Source organism: Acomys russatus, chromosome 10 (genome assembly GCF_903995435.1).
Source record: "Acomys russatus chromosome 10, mAcoRus1.1, whole genome shotgun sequence".
In the NCBI taxonomy this organism is placed as follows: Eukaryota; Metazoa; Chordata; class Mammalia; order Rodentia; family Muridae; genus Acomys; species Acomys russatus.
Window position 1 is genome coordinate 42888555 of NC_067146.1, and position 20840 is coordinate 42909394.

Here is a 20840-nt window from a genome sequence, read left to right on the forward strand (position 1 = left end):
ATAATCTGAGATGAAAGGCTTCCTGATTTCTAAAAATAAAGGGACCCTATGGTAGGATGAAGATGTAAGAATGAACATGTATGTCCATTGTTTTCATTGGTGGAGCTTGGACAGTAGGTGTTGTTGGCAGTAGACCTCCAGGGGCTGGGTTGTGTGTTCATATCAGAGTAAGAGAAACATCGTGCTGTGATAATTTGTGTTGTTCCTAGGCTCTATATATGCAGTTGCTGTGTCACTGAATATAGTTAGAGTGTGTGTCATAATGCTTTAATTAGCTGCAAAAGCATAACGTCAAGAAGTTTTAAATTAACTCTCTAGCCACAATATATGTATGTGCCTTTCTACTTTATAAGTCAAGTGTTCAAACTTTTTCTTAAATCTTTCCATATTTTCCTTATTTTGGATAATTGCTGCATTCTCAATATAAGGAACATGAAGGATTGTCTTTGGCTATATATTAATGCTTTTCATTTTTTTACCCAATAGACAGAATGCGCAAATTTCATCCGAGTACTTCAACCCTACAATAAGACTCATGCTTACGTATGTGGAACTGGAGCCTTTCACCCGCTGTGTGGATATATTGACCTTGGAGCCAACAAGGAGGTAACAAACAGCAGAAATGATAACTGACGGCAATGCCTTGCTACGTAATGCCTAGAGTACAAAGTGCACAACTTTGAGTATAAATACAACATAACCTAAGATCTGTATAAGAATTCATGTTTCTAAGCATTTTATACACTAATACATTTTACTTATCAAGTAAGTGTTTTCTATTAAGACTTGGTATAATGAAAGAAAATAAAATTTGCAATATAAAATCTTAAAAGCAACTGTTTTTATGGACTTTACATATATCTTCATTTATCATTTTTATGCTATTTGTATAAACACATATACATTAAAACATATATATATTTATAAATGATGATGCTGTGAAACATGCATCTTATATGTAATATCTTATAATGTAATTATACGCTGTAAATTTTTCATTTCGTTCCTTGAAATTGACCTGACACATTTGTTAACAATGACGGACAGTACACAAAGAGAACTTCGGTAGTTTTCTTGAGTCTATGCATTCACTCACACTGAAATCATTGGGTTTCTGGGCTAAGTTAATGGGGTGGAAATAAAGGATATATTAGTTAAGATTAATTTATTCCAGATATCAATGAGCATTTCTAATAAATGAGAAACATGCAGATTTCAAAATTTTAACTAAAATGAATATTTTAAGTACTCTGTGTTGTAGACTGTCGTGTGCATTGCATGAATTTTTTTTCCTTTGAAATTTTACAAACAGCAAGGTTAGCACCATTGTAATTGCTAATAGATAGGTTAGCAAAAATAATGTCTTCAGCAATGAGCTGAAGCAAGGCAGTATGTGTCCAAAGCCAGGATGACCAGCTCAGTTTTAGACATGTGTGCTGTGCTTTTTCCTTGCAGCCACTATTCTCATGTTTATGCATGTGTTTTGTGTGTAGAGCCATACATAGTTGCAGTCAGTGTGCTTGAGAGTAAAGTCTGGCCTTAGGAAAAAAAGTTTCTTTATGTTAATTTAACTGATCATGCAGAAATCAAACCTACAACTCTGGCCAGACAGATTTTCCTCTATAACCAACTCCTCTAACCAGACTTGACTCAACTGCTTGTAAAGAAAGCCACCCTGACAGTTAAATTCTGAACCACTAGGCGATCGTGCAACTGTGTCAACCATTCCTTGTTGCGGGTGTAATGTTCTCCAGGCAAGCTTTGATGAAGGGCAGTATATAACAATAGCTCACAGCCCAGGGTAGAGTTACAGGAGCACCCCAGAGCTTGTGTGTGTACTTAGGCCCAAGGCCAAAGGCCGCACTCAGAACCTGCCCAGAGAAGCACAGAGTCTCATTCTCTAACTCTTAAAGCCAAGCTTCCTAAAAGGGAATTTAGATGTAGCTAATTACTTAGCTTGGGACTTGTCAAGAAGGTGCAGTCCAATTTACAAGTTTTCGTAATGAGAGACTTATGAGAGAGGTGGGATACTGAGACCCAGCACTTTCAGCTGGTCTAGAGAACAGGCAAGGCACTTTACCATGCATGTTTTACTGAATATATATATTACTAATTTCATTTCTAGAAGTTTACAAACCCTTTCCATTTCAAATACATAAGTTTACCCTGTAAGAGAATGAGAAGAGGGAACAGAGTATGCAAAGGCCTGGAAGAAGCCACCCCCAGGAGTGGGGTGGGGATAGACAGGCTGTGTGGTTAATACAGTGAGAAGAAAGAGGGAAAGCTAAAATGAAGGCCAGGAAGGTGACAGGGAGTTGGCACGTGACATTATTTACTGAGATAAGAACAGTAACTAGTGTGTAGGGAAAGTAGTGAGCTAGTAATTGCATAGTCTGCATTTAAACATGGTGCTCCAAGGGGCCTACTGGACCTTAACTCGGTAGGGTAGGGGGAGGAAAGGTGACTGTCAACATCTTCAAACAGCACTTTCAAGGATCAAGTCTGACTATTTACCAGTTCCATGACTTTGTGCACACATAAACTTTCTAAGGTTTTGCTTGATGATAATAAGAAAAGCAAGTGCATATAGAGTGATTTTTAACTATCAGATAAAACAGTATTGACAGCAATATCACCTCCAGAAACTGAGGAAGCATGCCAAGAGCTTCACGAGTCTTCACTGGATGGTGACTTAGAGCTGAAAGAAGTGGACTCATGCCCCATCCCTAACCCAGCAACTATCTCCAATTGACAACCACTTGCAAATGAAAAATTAGTTTCCTCCAAGGAAGTCTCACTGGGCAAACAGACTATTCTTAAGGACAGGCCTCCTGCCCAGCAGTGGATGGTCAGAAATAAGCAGAGGGAAAGCTCAGAGGCATCTTTGCAGGTTCCTTGTCTCATATGCCATAAAGGGTTTTTTTCTTCTAAAAACTCTATTATTATATTTTTTATTACTTATATATAATTTCTTTTTTTTCTTTTTTTTACCCCATAGGTACTTTCCACATATTTCAAGGCTTCCAGTTTAGTTTTTATGGGATTTCTAGTATACGAATCAGTCAGTCTCTGTTTCTTATGCCTTCTTCCATTTGTTTGTTTTGCCCAATTCCAAGGTGTTAATTTTTGTTTTATCTCATTTTTACTTTATTATTACCTTTTAGAAGCCTGTTTTTTTTTTAATGAGAGACAGAAAGCAGGTGTATCTGCATAGGAGGGAAGGTAAGGAGGAATTAGGAGGAGCAGAGGGAGAGGAAGACATAATAAGGAAAATATTTTGGCTTATTTTAGTATTTACTCATTATTGACAACAGCATAAAAAGGTAAAGTGACAAAAACCTCTCTACAAACATATGCAATATATAAAATAGCATGTATTTATACAGCTATATCATAATGTATAGTAAATAAAATTATATTGATGGTCTATAACATTGGGAATATTTCAATGACTATTTAATAGTTGAGTCTGCCAAGCATGGTGGTACACATCTATAGTCCCAGTGTTTAAAGGTAGACAAAAGAGAGTCAGAAGGCATTGAAGAAGATCATAACTTAAGAAGCAGTTCAAGATCACCCAGAGCTGTATGAGACACAACCTTAATGAGAAAGAGAGAGAGAGAGAGAGAGAGAGAGAGAGAGAGAGAGAGAGAGAGAGAGAGAGAGAGAGAGAGAGAGAGAGAGAGAGAATAAACAGCTCATCTTTAAAAGGGTTGTGTGGTGCTGACAGTCAACTGTGTTTCATACGGTAATTAATTTTTCCCTTTGATCTTCATATATGCTTACTTCGGAGAGAGAGAGGGAGGGAGGGAGGGAGAGAGAGAGAGAGAGTGACAGAGAGAGAGAGAGAGAAAGAGAGAGAGAGAGGGAGAGAGAGACTGAAGCTTTGTGTGCTATGTGCTTTGGAACATATGTAGAAGCCAACAATTAACATTTAGAAAGAAGGTTGTGGCCTTCCTCAATTGGGTCCTGAGGATGAGACTCTGGCTGGCAGGCTTTACAACATTTCCTGAGCCATCTTTACCCGTGGAGTCATCTTCCAGCCTTTAACAATATTTCTATATGTGCAGCCCAAAGACATACATTCTTAGGTAATTAATTAAACTAGAGGGATTTTTGTGAAGCATATCTTACTAAATGGAGGTTTAGTGACTTAGAGTTGTATGCAATTAAGCCTGTCTCAGGATAGGTATTAAATCATCAGTTAACTTCATTTTCTTTCTCTGGAACTGTTTTGGTAGACTAGCTTATTCCTGTGCCTTTCTCTAAGTGATTGCAAGAAAATCCTTGTCCTCAATTCCTACAAATATAAAGACTGGCCTTCTCTTTGTGATTTAATAGCGTTGTATTTAAAAATAAAAGTCTTTGCAATTGTCAATTTATCTATTACTATGGCCTTCTCGTGTGTATGTGTGTGTGTGTGTGTGTATGTGTGTGTGTGTGTGTGTGTGTGTGTGTGTATGTGTGTGTGTTCATGTGTGTGTGTGTATGTGTGTGTATGTATGTGTGTGTGTATGTATGTGTGTGTGTTCATGTGTGTGTGTGTGTGTGTGTGTGTGTGTGTGTGTGATCTGCAGCAGAATTTAGTTCCCCTTTCCCTTTCTATCATCTCCATCATCTCATCTGATGTCTTAGGGTCATGAGGGTTGTTTAGCCAGCAGCTAAAAAAAAAATTGTGCTTTTAATGAGAGGTAAACATCTGTGACAGAGGTGTCTACAGACCTCCCCCTGCCCTGCCCCCAGTCACTCTCCAGTCACAGCTGGGAAACATAAGTACATTCTTGCTGGAACTTTTTCTGAGTCTAGGATCCACTATCTTTTTTTTCCTTAGGCTACCTCAAATAAATTAAAGGCTCTCGGGTGTGACCGTGTCACATGATCACATTCAGATATACATCTAGTAGATTTTTAATCAATTGATTTGCAATTCTGAGACTACTAGCCATAGCTGTATGAAACTGCGTCAAGAACCTGGCCCTCCTTCTCTCAAAGTTCTGAATGCAAAGCAGGATTTATTATTGTATTTACATGGCAGATTTGGAGTGAGAATTCAGAAGGCAATGAGAGCAAGTGACTAAATCTTCTTTAATACCCTTTGAACTCTAAGTGCTATTATTTGCACTCAAACATTGCCTGTTTTCATTTATGGAATACCAGTTGTTAACCAGCCCCATTTAAATTGCTGCTTCTGTTTTTTCAGTGAGACAATAGTTACTTTAGCCTTGTGTAAAAAAAGGAGGAGATCTCAAATGACAGCATAATGCAGAAAATAGCCTGGTGTCCTCTGTCCCTTTTGCTTCATTGCTTGCTTTCTATATGAAAGCAGTGGGTGGTTCTTGATGCAAGAGTGAGCTGCTGTAACAGAGATATGCCGCCTAGATTGCCTGCAATGTGAGTTTCTCTCTTGACTGCATAGGCTGAGTCATCTCCTAACTGCTGGAAGGCGGTGTTGTCACTGTTATGAGACACTAGGGATCTTGGGGCTGAATTCATTATGCATGCATATTTTTCTTGGAAAGTTCCACATAAGATGACTTTTCCGTGAATATCTAAAGTCTGCCAATGTCATTCTGTCTGTGGCCACTATTATAAAAATAGATGCATCTGCCAAAATAACTATGTTTCTTTCACGCACAGTGTTTTCATAGTAGTGAAAATACTACAGCGAGATTTTTTTTCCCTACATGTGTCAACATCTCTAAAAATGCACTGCTGCACTGCCTTTTTGAGGACACTTTTATGTCATTAAGCATTGTTAAAAGTCACCAGTCTTAGACAATGTGGTATAACTGAAAATGCATAGATACATAAATAATATCATGGTGAAAATATAAATAGTATGTAAAAAATCTGTATTCTTTGAAATGGGATAGTTTTGTTTTGTTTCTGAGACAGGTAATTACAAAATTCTTTGTATAACAACTATTATACAGAGAATAACACCATTCCATAAAGCAAATCTCTCTCTCTCTCTCTCTCTCTCTCTCTCTCTCTCTCTCTCTCTCTCTCTCTCTCTCTCTCCCTCTCTCTCTCTCTCTCCCTCTCTCTCTCTCTCTCCCTCTCTCTCTCTCTCTCTCTCTCCCTATTTTATTTATTAAATTGTCTACATTTTTTAAATACAAGGTTTCTCTGTGTAGCATTGTGTACCCTGGAACTCAGTTTGTAGACCAGGCTGGCCTTGAACTCAGAGATCTGCCTCCCAAGTGCTGGGATTATCGGCATGCACCTCCACCACCTGGCTACACATTTATTTCTTGAAAGTTAATTGGAGATTGGAAAATTACTAATTGGGTAAACAAGTGTGCTAAATAAGTGTGAGGAACAGTGTTTAGATCTCCAGTACCGACATAACGCTAAGCATAGAAACACTGTATTCTCAGTGTTTCCTGTTGTGCATTCAGAGTTAAAGACAAGAGCATGTCCTCGGAAGCTCACTGCCCAGACTCTATCTCAACCCTGGTGAAAAATGAGGACCAGTACCATCCTCTGACCTCCGCACATATAGCTCCATGGAACATATGGTTGCACAATCAAACACACACACACACACACACACACACACACACACACACACACGTTTAAATCGTGCAAGAAATTTTGGTTTAATAATGTCTAGCCTCCACATTTATGAGCACAGAGATGTGTAGGCACCCTCATGAACATATACACACCATGCTAAAACATACACACTCATATATAATGCACACAGTAAAAAATTAATATTTGAAAGTACTATGTTTTGGGGTTTTGTTTGGTTTGGTGTTGTTTTGGTTGCTTTGTTTTGTTGGGGTTTTTTGGTTTTGTTTTGTCGTTTTAATTGAAAATGGTCCAGACTAAATGAATTTTGAGTAAAGTGTTACTTCAACCTTACTGAACCTCTTGGACAAAAGGAAAGAAAACATGGGCAAGGAGTCTTGCAAGATGCAGTAAGTGCAGTTAAATCACAGCATGATGCACGAACTGTGCTTAATTCATTTTTATTGAGTTAATGAATGGGAACCCTGTTCTTATCTGCTTTGTTCTTGGTGACTGTGATACATTTAAAAACATCATTGTATTTCTCACCACAGGAACTCATATTTAAACTAGACACGCATAACTTGGAGTCTGGCAGACTGAAATGCCCCTTTGATCCTCAGCAGCCTTTTGCCTCGGTAATGACAGGTAAGATCAGTGCAAACAAGCCTTACGTCTAAGTAACTTTCTGACAGGGCCTGTGTAGACTAAAGCACATTTTCTGACTGAATTGAAGATAATTTTGGATTAGCCCTTCCACACATGTTGGTGCCAGTCTTCCCTTATGAACATCATCATCTGAGTAGTGACTGCGGTGACAGCATTCCTTCACGTCTGCAGAGACGCTTTCTAAACAAAAGTCTGACTGAATTCTCTCTAGGCAAAGGTCATGCTTCTTTGTTCTAAAACGACTCGTCCTTACCTGAGATTTTTCTAATACTCAGCGTTGACCTTTCTTAACAGGAGGAGTGTCATATATAGCAATTCTTACATAGGTCCATGAATAAACAATGGATCAAGCTACAGAATAAAGTTACAGAAAGTCTAAGCATTCCCCCCCCCCCATATTTCTATTAATACAAATGTGAGGGACTTTTTGCTCATGCATGTTACCCTGTCTGGCTTTCCATACATCTTAGGTTCTCATAGAAGAGATTGCCTTGTTGAAAGAAGGCAATGCCATCTGGTCTGAATTGTCTTCTAAGGACATCGGCAGAGCCCCTGAATTGTAAACATTATAAACACGCCTTTGTTTTGGTTGGTGCATGACTTTAGTCTCTTATTATGTAGCTTGTCTATCAAATGTTTGAGTAGCTGATAAGAGCGACACACCACGGCATTTTCATTTCCACATAGTGAGACCCAGGAATCTTGTTCTGAAGTGAGTGTGTTTTGAAGTTATACCACCACCATGGTCATTTCTTCTTGGGAGATAAGATAAATGATTTTCACGTTAAGTGGAATTGAGGAGCCCTTAATAAACACAAACACACACACACACACACACACACACACACACACACACACATTTTGAATCTGATCATCCCTCTTAGAAATCCTTATATATGTCTAAAAATAAGCAGGACAATTCTTATACCTGGATATTCAGATGAATTTTTTTCTGACAAAATGTAGACATGCTTGTAGTGTATTTCAAGGGATACACTGCTTCCTTTTCTCTTAAGTTCCTAATAAAGCTTGTTTATTGACATTATCATTTGTTATTCTATATTTAAACTTTTAACTCACATTGAAATATTGGTATGTATCTGTTATTATAAAAATGTCTTTCTATGGTGGAGAAGGTGTGCTATGTGCACCGAGAGTATGTCACTGGGTTTCATCTGATTTTGTTTCCTTTAGTAGCCGGCCTCTGACATGTAGGTTAAAGGATCCCAAGAGGCCCAGTGAAAAGCTCTTAGACATAAGCAGGGAAGTTAAAAAGTGTTTTAATCGCTGTACAAACAGAGAGAGTTGTAAAGATCATGCTTCCAAAAAATAAGTTACATATCAATGGTGATATTGTTTTTATCCATTATATAGGCATTAAGAAATTTAAATGATCTACACAGATTAGCCATTTTCACTATATAGTTTTCAGTGCAACCCAAAGAAGTTTCCTGCAAAAAATGTCTAGAACAGCCTAATTATAGTTCTACAAAGGATGACATAGCATGGAGCAGGGACAGCCTTCTTCCTGCCTCTCTCCCCAGTGCTCTGACAGGCAGTGGGAAGCAGAGGACATTGACCCCTAAACCCATTCAGGCCCTTCCTTATCTCCTTCCCTTGGTTCCTGCTCTTTCTCCTGCTACTTCTACGTTTCTTGCTTTCTCTCTCTCCTCATCCCCCTTCTCACCTTCTCCTGCCATTCCATTTCTTACTCTCTTCATTCTCCTTTTTCTCTCCTCTTCTCTAATATTCCTCTTTCTTACCTCGATGATACATTCACTTCATAGAATATAGGACCAAAAGTTTAAGAGGCAGCAAGAGCACAATTCTCCCTTTGTTTATCAGAGCTTTGGAGACATGGTCATCTCAAGGAGTGCAGCGAGTTATAATTACAATGCATGACTTCAGCGTTGACAGCTCCCTTTCAGCATGGGATGGACAAGGAAAAGCTGTGAGCAAGGAGGTTGTGTCAGTTAAGCAAATACTAATTTCACGATACAGTCTCAATTTGGCATTTAATTTTAGTTTTTTGAGAGTTGTTTGTTACACAGAGGATTCCTAATAATTTTTCTCTGCTTATTTGTGGATAAAAGTTAAGGAAGAATATATCCAAGGAGAAGTCAGTTCATGTATTGTTTAATCAGAAGCACTTGACCTTTTTGGATATTCAGCTTTCTAGCCTCTGCTTATCAATATTAATTGGGTTATTTCTTCACCTAAGCTATTTCTTCTGGATCTGAAAAAGTGCCTGAAGCAACACATTGTAGTGTTAAGCAGACAATGTGCTGGGTGTCATTTGGACAGCTTCTACTTCCGTCATCTTAGCAGTTGAACTTGCTTTGCTTCTTACAGATGAGTATCTCTACTCTGGAACAGCTTCTGATTTCCTTGGCAAGGACACTGCATTCACAAGGTCCCTTGGGCTGACACAGGACCACCATTACATCAGAACTGACATTTCAGAGCACTACTGGCTCAATGGTTAGTGATGTTTCTCTTCTATTTGTTTTGACTTTGCTTTTGCAGAAATGAGAAGCTCGTTAATATGCATTCCCATGTGTTTGTGAAAGATGATATGGTACAGCATTTAAGAATATATTTGAAATGATTTCACATCAAATTAGGCTAATCTTCAGAAAGTGTGTGTGTGTGTGTGTGTGTGTGTGTGTGTGTGTGTTACACAGCTGATATTTACTGATTGTGTCCTATATACTTGGCACTCTTGTGTTCTAATAAAGGTGTTATTTTTTTTTAAAGATTTACAATGACATTTGAGACATTATCACTTTCACACTTAATTTTAAACATGAGTAAAGTAAAGATGTGAAAAGTTGAATGATTAGAACAAGGTCTCACAATCTATCAGCTGCAGAGCTGGGATTTAAGATGTATATTTGCGTTCTGTGTTTTAATTATAAAGGTTATTAGCCCTATAGAAAAGAAACAGATAACAATGCTACCATCGTTGTTGTATTTAATGGTAGCATAAAGTCATATATGTTTTAATAATTGTATATACTTTGTATAAATTAGAGTATCATCATTTCCATTTCTTATTATATATTGACATAGATAAGTTTAATGCTAACTTCTGCTGCTAAAATTATGTTTCTGTTTAGAGCCACATTAAATTGTTTTAAAATATTGATATTTAAATGATTGGTCTAATTATTATTTTATTTAAATACTAAATGGTATTTGTGGTTTAAAAATCTGGAAAATTAAAAAAAAAAACCCTAAGGAATTTATATGGTTACATCCAGGACTAATACAAGACCATTTCACCCACTGTATTGCTTTATTCCATTTACAAGAGAAAATAACACACAATTTTATTGAAACAGTCAGATCACATTTACCATTCCCACCAAAATTAGTGGTGTTAGCATAGAAAGCCAAGCCAGAGATTTCCAAAGGACTATCTTCCTATCTCTGAGTGTCATTTAAACAGTGACAATATAAACAAAAGGAAAAACACTTCTAAAACATTTCTTTTGTAAGAACCTTCAAATAAGTCTGTATACACAGTAAAATCATTTCCACACTTACCAAAAAGGAAAAAAAAATCTACTGAAAATTAATTGGTTTTAGAATTACTTGATTTGGGAGCAACATTATAGATTTTCCCTTTGGTACCTGCTTAGATAAATAGTCTCAGGGTTTTAAAATAAAGCACAAAATTGCATCTTTCTGTTTAGGGATGGCAAATGTCCTCAAAGAGAGAGTCCTTTAGGTGATTGTCTAGTGATTCTTCATCTTGGCATGCCCATAAAGAAGTCTATGTATGTGATTTTTATTTGCCTAAAATTCTATTACTATCAGTGGTATTTGAGTACAATTACAAAATTTTCTGAAATAGTTAGACACTTTTCAAATAGTCTGACACTTCCCTATTAAACAGCTTCTGAGCTTTTATAATACTGAGTATTACTCCACCCAATAGACCTACATGGACAGGCAGAGGAAGGTGGCAGAGCACAAAGACAAGAATCTGCTGCTAAGTGTGGAGGGTCAGGGTAGTGAACAAGGAGGTTGAAAACATGTTCATGAACTTGAGGAAAGATATTGAATATTTTACTTTTTTCCCCCCAAGTTCCTTCTTTTTATTAGCTTATACACAACTACTTGTCTTCTGGTTTGTTGAAGCAGTAAATCAGACAATACTTGCCACAGTAACTTCTGTTAAAATAACTAGCCATGAATACTCCAGCACCACAGTCATCAGAAGGATACTCTTGTCGAAGTTGACTAATTTTGCCATTTTCATTCACCTTATGGTATTTCAGCACAGCTAAGTTAACCTTCTTCCTCTTATGCTTATTCTTCTTGGGAGTGGTGTAAGACATCTTCTTCCTTTTCTTAGCACCACCACGAAGTCTCGACACAAGATGAAGGGTGGACTACTTTTGAATTTTGGAGTCAGACAAAGTGTGGCCATCTTCCAGCTGCTTACCAGCAAAGATTAGCCTCTGTTAGTCAAGAAGAATTCCTTTTTTATCCTGGTCTTGGCCTTTACATTTTCTATAGTATCCAAGGCCCCAACCTGGAGCCTTGGTCATCCCTATAAGGTCTTAACAAAAATCTGCATCTTGGTGATGGCCCTTTCAGATGGTGGATTGGAAAGAGACACTGATGATTTTACTTTTTAATCAGGAAAATTTATGAGTAACTGTGTGTGTGTGTGTGTGTGTGTGTGTGTGTGTGTTTCTTTAAGTTAACTAGTCATATACTACAGAATAAAAGACACTGATGTGAACCTGAGGACAATTCCATAGAGAAAATGAATACAAATGAGAGAGAATAGAAATAAAAGTAGCAATAGTTAGAAGAATATGAAAATATGCAGCAAATGTGAGATGAGCAATATTTGTTTGTGAATAGGAGAACCCAAAGGACATAAGCTGAGTTTAAAGCACAAGCCAAGAGATAGAAAAATTAAAGGTAATAGAAAAGATGTATTGTAGTAATTTCCCTACGAATTAAGAAAACTAACAATCATGAAAAGTTATTTGAGACAATATTTACCTGTGAGTAGTCAAAGTGATCAAAAGACTTGACTTGCATTTCCAGATACTTCTGTCATCATTCTATTCTTGAACTGCCTCTGTTCACACACACACTCATGTGCACACGTATTTGAACACCAAAACCTATACTTAAATGTTGATTTTCACTTCTGGCCAAAATATTCTGGCATTTAAATCTTTGTTAACTGATAAGGCTTCTTGTGATGTATTCCCAAGGGCTTCTAAGTAGTACACTAATCATAAAAATACAAAGTTAAGGGCTACATCATTATTCCTGAAAGTGGGAGAAGTAGGACACAATGTAGAAAACCTAAATATTCTTTGATTTTCCTCCATGTCTCTTTAACATTTAAATGATTGCATACATTTACATTCTTTTTCTCCTCCTTCAGTGAGCTCATCTTTCTGTAATATGTTCTGTTTCCTGAAACTATAACTCCAATCATTTCCTTTCGGTGACCTTGAAATGTTTATATGGGTTGTTACAGTCTCAGCTTAGATTAGAGTTTAAATCATTTTAGAGAGAACTAATGGTTTCAAATCCAGGGAGTGTACAACTAGCTTTCTGTGTGAATTAATTTTCTTAGTGCTAAGGCAAAAAAAAAAAAACCAAACAAACAAACAAACAAAAAAACAAAACAAAAAACAAAACAAAACAAAACAAAACTCTACAAAAGCAACATGAGGGAGGAGCAGTTTCTTGTGGCTCACAGTTGAAGGGTGTGGTGCACTGAGGCACCTGCTCACACTGCCTTTCCAGTCAGGAAGCCCCAGAGATGAAGGCTGTTCTCAACTCTGTTGTTCCATTGTATCCAGTTTGGGACCATAGGCCAAGGAATGGGGTCACTTACTTTTAACTTAATTTGTAAAACTCTCACAGGCAGGCTTTGTGGTTTGTAGCCATGGTAATTATTAAGTCCAAGATGGCAATCCAAATGAACCATCATTCTTGCTCTGGTTTTTGGTTCTTTTAATAATCTTTCACTTTAATTGTATCTAAAAATCTGTAAGTCATTTTTCATTATCTTGTTTTCCCGTTTGAACTGTCCTTCCTCACTGGCAGTTTCCTGATGTTATCTCTTTTAAATTTTTTTTTAGCTTCCTTCACCTATTTACCTTGTACTTATCTTTGATCCCTTCCTCTCCTTTAAGTTCTTTATCTAATCTGTCAGTAGGTACCTCTATTTCCTTCAAACCCTCTTTTGACCTTGTTCTTTCCATGGACACTATCCTCCTGTAAGTTTCATTGCCTTGTAGATGTTTTATTGCCCCTATTTGATTGTTTCCTAACTAATTTCCCTCACTTTCTTGTCTCCTTTTCCATTTTTTAATATAACATGAATGTTAGACATTATCTTAGGCATTTTTATAGCACACTTTTGTTTAATGATATAATCTTGAGGAAATTACTGTTTTCTTGTTACTTACAGGAAGCCAGAGACTTAGATACTTAACTAGAAGGTTCAGGTAAGACTGAAATTGAAAACTATCTGTCTAGTTCTGGATGGTAAACTCTTTCCAGTATATGTAATACAGGCTTGCTCTGCACAAGCAAGAGTTCATGCCCTTAAAATGTTTTCATTTTTAGGTTCCATATCTATGTTCCATGTGGTGCTAGAGCAAACCACGGATGTGGGCCTGGCTACAAAGGACAAGACTGACAGAGAAAATGAGTTTAGATCAGCAGTGGGAGAGGCCAAGGTTCTTGGCAGAGCTGTGTCAGTATAAACGACAGGTCAACCATTTGCTGAGTGAAAGGAAAGCTAGAGTGACAGGAGCCTGACACTTCCAGAAACCCAAACGGCCAGGACTTCCTTGGTCCATGGAAATTAGGCCAGAGCAAAGGAAGGAATTATAGCAACTATGTAACAGTCCTATAATGAGGAGAGAACAGATAGATGAAGGCAGGAAAAAAATGGCGTTGTCAAGGAACATTTCTCTCCTCCATGATGAGAAATGGCCATGTTGTGCACACATTCAGTACATGGCCCAGAGACAAAAGCTAGTGGGATTTTCTGGCTGAGTTAGGAATGTAAAGACCAGAACACAGATGAACTATCTTAATTGATGGCAATCAATGTTAACTTAGGAGCTATTTTTTTAACCTCATACTTCACAAATTGAGATGTAGTGTACAGAAGGGATATGGTCAAGTCCCCTAGCCTGTTCTAAAATTGGAAAGTGGACTGATTTTTTGGAAATAGTTATGGGAATGAAAGCCATTTCTAATTTAACTCTGGATTTGTCACAAAATGACTAGAGCCAAGGGCTACTCTGTTTAAAACTTAGATGTCCAATAGCAAGTACTAGGTTCAATCTCTAAAACTTAAAACACACACACACACACACACACACACACACACACACCACACACACACACACACACACACACCACATACAGAAGCAGCTCAGGGCCATATGAGCTGAGGACAACATCATTTTGAAGAGTACAAATAGAAAAAAAAATCAGTTCAGATTGCTTTCCAATGTGGTTGTACAAGTTTGCACTCCCACCAGCAATGAAAAGGTGTTCCCCTTTCTCCACATCTTTGGCAACATATGCTGTCATTTGAGTTTTTGATCTTAGCCATTCTGATGGGTGTAAGACAAAATCTCAGAGTCATTTTGATTTGTATTTCTCTGATAACTAAGGATGTTGAGCATTTCTTTAGGTGTTTCTCAGTCATTCGATATTCCTCTGTTGAGAATTTTCTGTTTAATTCTGAGCCCCATTTCTTAATTGGGTTATTTGGTTTGGTGGTGTTTAATTCCTTGAGCTCTTTATATACTTTGGATGCTTTGTCAGATGTAGGGTTGGTGAAGATCTTTTCCCAGTCTGTAGGCTGTTGCTTTGTTCTGTTGACAGTGTCTTCTGCCTTACAGAAGCTACTCAGCCTCATGAGGTCCCATTTATTTATTGTTGACTTTAGAGCCTGGGCTGTTGGAGTTCAGTTCAGGAAGTTGTCTCCTGTGTCAATGAGTTCCTGGCTTTTCTTCAGTCGAAGAAATAATAAAGAAACGGTGGTACATTTACACTGTGGAATACTACTCAGTTATTAAAAACTAGGAAATCCTGAAATTTGCAGGGAAATGGATGGAACTAGAGATGATCATCTTGAATGAGTTAACCTAGACCCAGAAAATTGGATTACATACTGGGATTTCCTACTGGGACTCCAGATGAGAGAAGTAAGGGACAATGGGGAAATAGAAGGATCCAGAGGGTCCTAGAAACCTACCAGGAGACCATTAAGGCTGGCGGATCTGGACCAGGTGGGTCAGCTCAAATACTGTATCAATCACAGACAATGCATGCAGTAAACATTGAAACCCTATCCAGATTTAGTCAATGGACAGCACATTCTCCACAATTGTGTGGAGAGCAGAGACTGACTTGAACATGAACTCTGGTGCCCACTATTTGACTACTTCCTATTGTTTTAAATTACAGGTATTATTTATATTATCAGTATTATCTGTATTACCTGGAGGCGCAGCTAGTAATCAATTAAGACACAGACACTGGTTATATTTTTAAATAGCCGTAGTTAACTTGGGCCTCTGGAATGGGATCCCTGTCTCAGCCCCATGCCATCTGCTTCTAATAACCTCTACTAAGCTACCTCCCATCTATAATCCCATATACTTGCTCATGTTCTTCATCTGGGCTGGATTCTCTACCCACTCCGGCTATGTGCTTCTCCTCCATCTAACCCATGGCATCCTTCTTGTCTTTCCTTTAGGTCTTCTTTTTCTTTGTGGCAGTCTCTCTTTTTTTCCAGAATTCCTTTCTCTCTAAGCCCCACCTATCTCCTTTGTCCTGCCCACGTGGGATGGCGTTTTATTAAGCAAAAGGTGTGTCAGAGACAGCAAGCAGTAATTAGAATCGAAATACATCAGACCACCTCCCAACATCTCCTCTTTTCTGTCTAAATAAAAAGGCCATTTTTAATATATAGAAAGTACAATTGTGAAAAGTTATAAAAACGAATAGGTAAGACTTACATACATAATTTTTAATCAGAACGTATTTGGCAAACTTGTAGAAAATAGTATCTATTTTATCTTGGTAAATCTAAAGTTTTGAACCTAAATTAACATCTATTAAAGTTTAAATCTATCAACCTAAAAGTATCTATCTGGACTTAAAAGTATTTTTTAAATTTTTAAACAACTAAGCTTAATTTTAAAATTAACTATTTGGTCTTTAACTCTGAGACTTGAGAAGGAATAAATTTAACTACCTGAGTAAAAGGGAGGTGTAGGTTAGTAGTTTTTAAAATGAAAAAGATGACAGAGATAGTTTTCTGTCTGAATAGACACTCAACACTCTCTATAATGTTGGAGTATCATTTTTAAATCTTTTGGCTCAGTATATCAGACAGACATATTTGTGAGGCAGGAACTATTGAGGACTTGTTTACCTTGTTTTGGCAGCATTTGGCCATCAACTCTGCGTGTCTAACCTTGCTCATTTTAGGCAGATCTCTGTGGGAGAAGGAAGGACATTTTTGTCCAATGGCTGTTTTGTCACACTCAAAGTCATCTCTACAAGGAGATTTCTTAATGTTTATCATCTCTTTTGAGGTAGGCAGGGTGTTGTCAGGAGTTAACCTTATTGTTAAAGAAACTTTAAAATAATAAAAACATTTTAAATGTCATATTTTGTAGGTCTCTTATATAACTATGGAATAATATCTGTCAAACCTAGCATGTATATTTCTATACTTGACATGACCATGAATTGATCAACATTTGACTTATATTACGTAATTATCCTAAACAGCCTATAATAGCACTATCAGACTATTGGAAGTAAACTATGTATTGAGTTGTATGTGTACAATACCTGATACTAGAGTAGAAATATAATATATGAAGAAAAATAGTACATTTGAATTTTATTTTAATGTATCAAGTTAAACTTACTTTATCAATATACAAAATTTTATATTAATTAATCAAAATTAACCCTATTTGTGAGTAACAATTAAGGCCTTGGTGGGGAAGCCTGGTGGCACTTTGAGGAAGAGTAAGCAGGCTACCAGGAAGAGACTATGATCTTATAGTGGGGAACTAGCTCCCCTTCTGTCACAGACTTAGGGGAGGAGAATAGGATGAAAGAGGGAGGGAGGGGGAATGGGAAGATACAAGTGAGGGGATAACAATTAAGATGTAACCTGAATAAATTACTTAAATAAAAATTTAAAAAATAGATTCACAAGACTACTGTTGGGTTGAGAGAAGTGATAGTCAATGTATCAAGTAGTCAGCTGAGGGTAGAATGTGCTTTCCACTTCTGCATATGTCATATCAGTGTATCATTTATTTCTTGTGAGTGACATTAAGGATCCTATGTTAATCTTTGCTTCTTGTGCTTGCTTCTCTTTTCAGTTCAAATTTCCTCTTTTTTACATGCATGTGACACTCTCAATTCCATGAAGCCTGAAGAAACACTTAGATTAAGCAAACTATTAAAAGAAAGTTCTATATTCATTGAGTATTTGTTAAGACATATATATATATATCCTGAACAATTGTTTTTGACGTGATATATATGATTATTTTTAGTAGATTTAAGCTGCTGGAGCACTGAAGGTGTTTGAAGTCCTTACATGCACAGCATGCTGTGTCCTGCCTCTCTTGGCAGCAGGCACAGTGAGAACAACTTAGTTTTCTCCTGTTCAGGCTGTCTGTAGGATCAGACGGCCCATCCCCCTGTCATGACCTAGCTTGCTCAGTGCTGAGCTCCTTCTTGAAGCTCTTTCTTAAATGGACTATCAGGAAACAGAATAGCATAACTGAAACCATGTGCCCAGTTCTAGGTACAGCTCAAGCTGATCTCACTTTCCATCAACATAACCTTTAAATGCATAGAGACAGGGACACAGGGACAAATCAGGGTGGTTACTGAAACACTGCTGAGTGTTTGTTAGAATCTCAGGGTGGAGCTAAAGAATGTCACCCCTTGGAAAATGAACACAAGTAATGAACCTTGGATGCATGTGTTTTTGTTTTCTTTCTGAAGCAGCTGGGAGCTTTTGTTTTACATTTTCATTTTTACCATATTAGAGGGGGTTTTAATTTAAAGTTTCTGTTGAAACTCTCTGTTGTCTGTAAATTCTCCCACATGGAAGGAGAAATTAAAACAATTGGAAGAAGACAGAAGAAGAAATAAAGGGCAATTAGAGAGATCAGTGCCAGTAAAGTACTGGGGTAGGTGTGATCACTCTGTGCAAAAGATGCTTGTGGGAGAATGAAAAGTACTGTGTTCCACAGGCTGAGCTTCTGTCATCTTCAGCTGGCAGTGCCCCATGGTGTCATGCTAGAAGTTTAGTTGTGAAAATGCAGTTTCAAACTCTGTCCCTATTAGGACATATGTTTTAAATGCCAGGGAGAGGGGAATGTGTTATAATAAAGCCCAGGTGTCTATTGCTATAAGCCCAAATTATTGAATTCAACATCCACTGACTAATTAAAGATAGTTATTTTTTACCCAAATTTGGCAGTAAATCAGGAAAGAACGTCTATTGTAAAATGCTAACAGTGTTCTAAGACAGGACCTCAGTATAATCTACAAGAAAGAAATGCCCTATTCTCAAAACTTGTGTTTATTTTTAGCTTGTAAGTATGTTTATTGTTTAAATCACAGAACAGAGCACTGCTTGATACTCACTCTTCTTTTCCATAATTAGATTTCTTCATATAATGAAGATTTGGCTTAGACTTGCCCTCAAAATAATTTTCCTCCAAGACTTGTAAAAGAGCCACATTTAAGAACTCAATAAAATTAAGCAATGACTGAATAACACGAAGTTATGTATGTTGCATGTTATGTGTTATCTAACAGTTAAAGATCAGTGCTTGCAACATTATGATAATTTCCTCCATTGGTGTCATACAAATTCCTGAAATGTGGGCCACTGTCATGCCCTATCTTTTGGTTGTTTCAGTGGGTGCTCTCTGGCAGCAGCTACATATTTTCATTTTCAAAAAGGTTGTGCCATGCATGTCTGTAGCACAGCCTCAATATTCGTCATGTCTCTGCACTCACTCCAGACCTTGAATATTCTACTTTTTCATGTAAATGAAGTGGAGATCAGTTGGCTCAAATCATTTCAAGTAACCATTCTCCCACATTTCAAAACCTTATTCAGACAGACAGATTTTTTTTTTTTTTTTTTTTTTTTTTTTTGAGGCAGGATTTCTCAGTGTAACTGAAACTGTCTTCAAACTCACTCTGTAGATCAGGCTGGTCTCACAGAGATCCATCTGGTTCTGCCTCTCAAGTTCTGGGATCAAAGGAGTGTGTCACCATGCCTGGCTTTTTTGTTTGTTTGTATGTATTTTTGTCCTTTTGTTTAATGCTAGAGGGGTTAATTCTATAGCCCAAACTATCCTAGGACTTACTCTGTGGGATAAGCTTGCCTCGAACTCCACAATCCCCCTTTGCCTTCATTCAAAATATACTGCGATTACAGGTTTGAGTAACCATGTTCAGATTGAAGGATATTTAATAAATACTTCCCTTCATTCATTTTATCTTACTATTACTTGGTACTTTTCTGTATCAAATTGTGAAGTCCTCATTTTCTTTCTAGAGAAAGGATTATAAAGTATCAGTGTTTTTCTTTGTTTGGATGGCTTGTTTTTGTTTTGCTTTCTTTTGGACAGAGACTCACTACCTAGCTCTGGCTGTCCTAGAACTCACTATGTAGACCAGATTGGTTCCAAACTCATGGAGATCCTCCTGTCTCTTTTCACCCCCATCCCCCACCTCCCACACTTGACTGCTAGGATTATAGACATATGCCACCATACCTACAAAATATGAATTTTGTAGCACTGTATGTATTCCGTTATTTAAAGTTTTCATCATAAATTTATATTAGTAAGCTAGAGAGATGGCACAGCAATCAAGATCAATGGACGCTCTTCCAGAGGATCTGGGTTCACTTCCTAGCACCAACATAGTAGCTTACTACCAACGGTATATCTAGTTCCAGGCGATCTGAGGCCCTCTTCTCGGTCTGTGGGCAGTATGCATGGAAATATTATACAGATATATATGGTAGCAAAACACCCATGCACATAATAAAATAGAATATAATAGAATGCAAAAAATGACAAGTTTAAAATTAAGAAATAAACTTGTCAGTTACATAGATCCAAAAATATAATAACATTTCAAGAGTGATCGTGATTCATGTTCCTGCTGTTACATTTAAGTGCTATAATCTATTTGTGCTCACACTAACGTTTGTTTTAAACTTTAATGATTACTGTTTAGACATTAAAGTTGGTCTAAAAGAAGAGAGACAATCATATTCCTATGAGGTCTAAATAATTTCTCCTAGCCTCCCTTGAGCTCACCCTAAGGACTTATTTATTGATTTACTTACTCAGTCCTCATTCTCATCCAGTCTCAAACCATCTCTATAGAGAGTGGTCCTATCCATGTCGATGACTCATAAATTAAGATGATTAAAGTCTTCTCATAGAGGGTTGTTTTCTTTCAATGCCCACATAGTTAAACTATGACTGGAGACTGTCATAGTTTTGCAGCATCGCATCAGAGACTGTTAGAGCATTGGATAGAGTAGCACCCATCCCATTTCTATGTCTTTA

At 37.4% G+C, this 20840-nt stretch overlaps 1 protein-coding gene and 1 pseudogene across 1 annotated transcript in view; one reads left to right on the plus strand and one right to left on the minus strand.

Annotated features, from left to right (window-relative positions):
* Sema3d (semaphorin 3D) overlaps positions 1–20840 on the plus strand; it is a 193209-nt gene that overhangs the window by 117499 nt on the left and 54870 nt on the right. Inside the window, exons 5-7 of the mRNA XM_051152072.1 lie at positions 487–606; positions 7071–7164; positions 9538–9666. Of these exons, the coding sequence (XP_051008029.1) occupies positions 487–606; positions 7071–7164; positions 9538–9666 (343 nt within the window). The remainder of the gene's footprint in view (positions 1–486; positions 607–7070; positions 7165–9537; positions 9667–20840) is intronic.
* Positions 11307–11773, minus strand: LOC127194585 (ubiquitin-40S ribosomal protein S27a-like; annotated as a pseudogene).